Consider the following 5,750-nt stretch of genomic DNA (forward strand, 5'->3'; position numbering starts at 1 on the left):
TCCATTTCCTTTGACCAGTTTAATACGCCCATCACCTCCATTCTCTTTCTGCTTCAGTGCTGTCAACCACCACTGTGAAACACAAGACAGATGACGCCATTTCCTGAAACCCTATGATAGCTGTCCACCTGTTTCTAGACTCCTCTTTCACCGTGTCCCTCCACACAAACTCTGTTCCATCCATGCTCAGCTACTCGCCGCTCCTCTTCAGACATTAAATGAGGAAGCCCACAGAGTGCAGGTGTTTAGAGTAGGGAGGAGTTCTGGAGGCATGTTGCCTGGGTTCAAGAGCCAGCTCCACTACCAACTTGGTGGCCCGGAGTCCATTCTATCACTTCTCTGTGAAATGAGTATTGAGGGAACCTCTGTGGGGTTACTGAGTTCCACATGAGAGGACTCACGCAATATGCCTAGAAGAGAGCCTATCAGTCATCACTGTCATCTTTCACACAGCCACTCAGGATCCCCTGCTGGTGCTGTCAGGGTCACACTCACCCTGCAGTTAACAGTATACATACCACTTTGGAAACCAACAAGGGGAATCAATTATTTTTCTGGATTCCTGCAGGATTTTAGTTGCCTTGAGTGATGATGAAGTGTTTTGCTATCTTCATATTCCCTCTCCAGATGATGCAATCCTTGAGACCAGGAGCACTATGGGATCCTTTCTTTCCATTTGCTGTGCCAGCACCATGCTTAGCACCTGGAAAATGCACATTAAACATTTGGTGATTATCTGTGAGATATTCAAAGCACTTATGTTTAAATACATCCAGGATAATAACCTGATTTCAAATGCCTACAACTCATATATCCTATTTAAAAGTTAATTTCACTCATTCAGCACATACTTATGGAATACCTACTCTTGCTAGGCACTGTTGTAGGCACCAGGGATTAAAGTAGTTAAAAAATAGGTAAATTTCCTGCTCTCAAGGAGCTTGGTAAAAATAGAAGATGGATGAAAAGAGTGAATTAAAAAGATTTAAGAAGGTGATAAATGTTATGGGTAAAAGAAAAGCAGGGATGGTAGAGGTTGTCCATATAGATCTCATATAGATCTCACTGAGAGGTAACATTTGAGGAAACATGAGCAGAACTTGTAGCACCTGAGGGGAGAACTTTCCAGGCAGAGGAACAGCCAGCACCCAGAGTGTGAAGTAAAGCTTGCCTGGAAAGGTTTAGGATGAGCAATGAGACCTTTGTGGCTGGAATGGTGTGACCTGAAGGAGGGAATTGTAGGAGTGACATCAGAGGTAACAGGAGATGGAGCTTGTAGCAGCAGTGGGATTCATGCTGTTTGACTCGCTATCCTCACACTCTCACAGGCCACCCTCACCACCAAAGAACATTTTGGGGCCCAGTTCATAGTCTTCCTCTCCTTCCCACATTTTGAACCTTAGTTCTAGATATTTTCAACACCCATGTAGATAAATCATCCAATGATGCAGCCTACAATTCCAGGTTCTCTGGCCTCAGGTGACCCTTACCTTTTCTCCAATAAGCCACTCTCAACTTGGACCATGACATTGTTTGGAAACTGCCTCATGAGACATGCTTAATAGCTTTCCAACCCCATCTTCACGGGAGCTGTTTGTGGAAACTTCCAGACCTTCAGGTGACTGATGCTGCCATCTCTCTCATTCTACCTGTCCATCAGGAGTGTCTTTCTTGTATGTTCAGGCCAGACCCAAACTTAATCATCTGAGTTCTTTTTATGCTTCTATTGTCAGTTTATTGTAGCTAAATCCTTCTGCTGCTCTGTCCTTCAAAATTCCAATCCTAATGTTAAATCCTGAAAATCTAGCTTCTTCAATCTTAATGGCAGAATTCTTCAGTGTTGTTAGAAAACAGAAAAGCACACCTAACCATGCCTTGGTATCACTCCAGATTTATGGTCCCACAATGTAGTAGGCCATTAAACTTGCCCACTGATCCTTTATTCTCCTTTTTTCATTCATGTTTTCCTTCCCTTTCACTGCCATTCTAAATGTCTGAGGTTGGCCTTTAACCAAAACAGGAAAGCTACCCTGCTTGACATAATCATCTTAATTTTTAAAAAGTTAACTTATTTTCAAGTAGTTAATACATGTACAAAATCAAAATCCAAAAAGTTAAAAAAAAGGTGTATAGTTAAAAGTAAATTTTCTATAAAAGTATCCCTTTAATACCCCGTTCCCTTTCAGAAGATAATTGGGCTTTGAACTTTTTTTTTTTTCCAGGTTTCGAATGTGTCGTTTATTCACTATTTTTGATGACTATAAATAAGTGTTTCCACTATGGAAAAGAAAGTGAGCACAGTACATTTTCATGACTGGGGAATGGATTTTCTGAAGGCTTCTTCAATAGGGCAGAAACTTAGAAAAAAACAACCTGAATGTTGGAATTCAGTTCTTTATATAAAGTCCCTTGTAAAAACAAAACAGAATAAAAACAAACTGAAAAGAAGGGGCAGGGCAAAATTTAAAAAAAGAAAAAGGAGGAAAAGAACGGAAAGAAGAGAAAACGAGGGGCGTGGCTTATTGCTCCTCCTCCGCTCCAGCCTTGCCCTCGGCGTCTTCCCACTCCTTGCTCTCCTCCTTCGCGGAGAGAGCTTCTAGCTTCTCAGTCACCTTCTGGGCATCATTGTTTTTGCCCGACCCTTTCTTTTCTCTCTCCTCGATCTCTTTCCTGCATTCTTCAAACTTTGTTTTGAATTTCTGTGCGTTTTCAGCATTTAGGAAGCGGATGGCCAGCAGCTCTGGCTTGGGGCACTCGTCGGCAAAGTCAGCGTGGGTGTTCCAGACCCAGGCACGGTCGCTGCCCGCATTCGGCTTCAGTTCCATCATCGGTGTGATGTAGGGGTTGGCGCATATCTTCAGGGTCTTGTCCCTCCTCATGAGGAGGCGGATGGTCCCTTTTTCCTTATGCTTCAGAAGCTTAACGTCACCAGTGCTTCGTTCCTTCCACTCTGGGAGATCGTTCTCTGAAGCGAATCGGAATAGCTTTGCCCGCATTTTAAAAAGCTCTAATTCATCTTCTTCCAGCGTTTTAATTTCTTGCTCAGGAAGAGAAACTATAGGCTCAAACTGGGGGTCGTGGTTGGACTCGTCGGCATTCTCAGTGGAGGTATCATGGTCCTCATGGGTGTCCTTGGCGGCCGCCATGGGGGCGCGTTGGCGGCGGCGGCTCGGCTGGCTGGGTCGTTGCTGGCTCCGCGGCCTCTCGGCGGCTGGTTGTCTGGGTTTTGAACTTCTTATCTATCTGTCCAGAGACACACTATAAAATACAAGTAAAAACATTTGTACGTGTGCCTATAAACTCCAGTTGTGATCATATGAGTATATATATGTTTGTGTGTAGACACACATGTGGCAGGACATTATAGACACTACCTTGCATCTTCTCCCTTTGCACTATAATTTGGAGATTCTTCCACATCAGGGCATGTGGATCTTCCTCTTTATTTTAATGGCTGTAAAGTATTCCTTTGTCTGCCCATATCGCCCTTTATTTAATCACCATCATGCCGATGGATGTTCAGGATATTTTCACATTTTGCTATCATAGACAGTTCTGCCAATGAGAAACTATGTGTCATTTTTCACAAGTACTAGTTGTAATAGTCATAGAACATTCCTAGAAGTGGAACTGCTGACTAAGTGCATGAACATTTTAAATTTTGAAAAACATCTTAAATATAGATAAATGATACCCAAACACCCTCCACAAGAGTTGTACCAATTTACATTTCTGCCAGCAATTACATTTGAGCATGCCTGTTTCTCCACTCACTGAAAATGGCATTTTGGTAGATTTTTAATTTGCATTTCTCTGATTGTGAGTAAGGTTGACCAACTTTTCATATGTTTATGAGGCATTTGTATTTCTTTTTCTGGGAGCAATCTGTTCATATTGGAGTCTATTTTGGACTCTGCTTAATTGTCAGGTTTTTGGAGTTACACTTTTCTAGTTAATATTTCTTCCTATTATATTCCCGGATTGAACAATGTTATATATAGCCTTTGTCATCCTACTGCTTATCTACCGAACAGCTCCCCCTGAGTATTTTCCCTAAACTTCTCCTTAGTGAAGATTTGTGTATCGCAGTTGTGAGCTGGGGGACCGGAGTGGGGCAATAGTATCATCCCAGGACAGTCGGGCAGCCTTAATTGGATCCTCAATTCTGCAGTCTGTGAAAGTCCAAAATTATCCCCCATGCCCCAGTTTCTCATGATATTCAGGAACAGGGGAAACCCTATACTCTCAGGATCTCATACAGAGATGCCTTCTGTATCTCTGTGTGATATCTATATTTCTACTCTTCACTTTATCTCCATTCTCTCCATAAAGATGAGGAAATCACTCACACCCTTTACTGTCTCTCTCAAGCAGGATTTCTTGTATTTGGCTGAATTTATCAATGGTGTGTATTCATGAGAAAGGTCACTCTTCCTTTTTCTTTATATCCACCTTTCCTGTTTCATCTCCTTTTCCTCGGTGAACTCCTTCCCCACTATCTTCTCAAGAATTAAATACATTCCTTTCTTTTATAAGTGTATCTATAGGTACATATGTATATATGTATGTACATGCAATCACCTTTTGGTGAACATATTTGTACATTCTGTGATCTCACCTTTTATGTAAAATCACACACTCAAGTATTTCTTTTGAACAAAGCAGTACTTCCACCAAGCAGAATTCTGCTGAAGACAGTTTCTTCATAAGTATATACCTGGAGATCTCTGTAATTCTGATATGTATCTCACCTATTAATGCTAGGCACAAGGGATGGACTTAAATGCAATGATGTTCAGTTAAATGCCACATGATGCTAAGAGTTTGTGAGACAGAATTTACAAGGATCTTCCAATGAAATGTATTTTGAGTCAAGTGCAAAGGACTCTATATGAATTTGGACTCTTATGAAAAATAATTCTTATATGGATTTCTTTAGAATGGTCATGTATAGGAATGCATGCTCAAGTTCTGATGGTGTTAGACTCATGGCATCAATATAAGATTTGATATGGCAGATGAACTCTTGGATTCTATTAAACTTTCTGTAAAGGTCAATGTATTTTGGAAAAGGAGTCTAGGACATCTTTGGACTGTTATTCCCTAATATGTTTATGAGCTATTTATATGATGACCTTTCCAGTTTCTTAAGAAAATTGAAGTCATCGGACATAATGTTTATTATTCAACTACTGTGTCTGTTAACAAATTTATCTACAACTATTCATTCTCCCCATATTTCCAACAGTCCTAGTAGATTAGGTGCTCCTCTTCCTTCCCAAGGTCAACCTATTCCTCTGCACCCTTAACTCTAGTCAAAGCAAACTCCTTCTGATACTTTACTACTCCAGTTATCCTTTCTCATTTCCTTTCAGCTGGTTTCTACACATTAAACCATAAATCTGCTCATATCTAGGTAATCTCTTCCTTACCAAAAAGAAAAGCCACAATCTTCTCTAAAACTTTTGACTTTGAGTCTTGTCTAAAAATTCACCCCTTTTTTCTCTACCTCTTATCAAAATTTTAGAAAGTAGCTCCATCTAATGCTTTCACTTCTTTCCCTCCCATTCACTCAGCTAATAGTTGTAGCTTGACTTCTCTCCCCACCAATCTACTGATTTCATCAAGTCACCAATGATGACATAATTTCCAAATAAAACAGTGTTTTCCTAAATGTTATCTAACTGGGCCACTCATCCACCCTTGTTACTGTTGATCCTTCCCTAATTCCTGAAAGAAATCTCTTTCAT

The 5,750-nt window shown here is 40.7% G+C and overlaps 1 protein-coding gene across 1 annotated transcript; it reads right to left on the bottom strand.

Annotated features, from left to right (window-relative positions):
- Positions 1 to 2,219: 2,219 nt before the first annotated feature.
- On the bottom strand, positions 2,220 to 3,213 carry LOC125102475 (ran-specific GTPase-activating protein-like). The gene has a single exon (XM_047733765.1). The coding sequence runs from the start codon at positions 3,144 to 3,146 to the stop codon at positions 2,520 to 2,522; it is 627 nt and encodes a 208-aa protein (XP_047589721.1). The 5' UTR covers positions 3,147 to 3,213; the 3' UTR covers positions 2,220 to 2,519.
- Positions 3,214 to 5,750: the final 2,537 nt, after the last annotated feature.

Source organism: Lutra lutra, chromosome 6 (genome assembly GCF_902655055.1).
Source record: "Lutra lutra chromosome 6, mLutLut1.2, whole genome shotgun sequence".
In the NCBI taxonomy this organism is placed as follows: domain Eukaryota; kingdom Metazoa; phylum Chordata; class Mammalia; order Carnivora; family Mustelidae; genus Lutra; species Lutra lutra.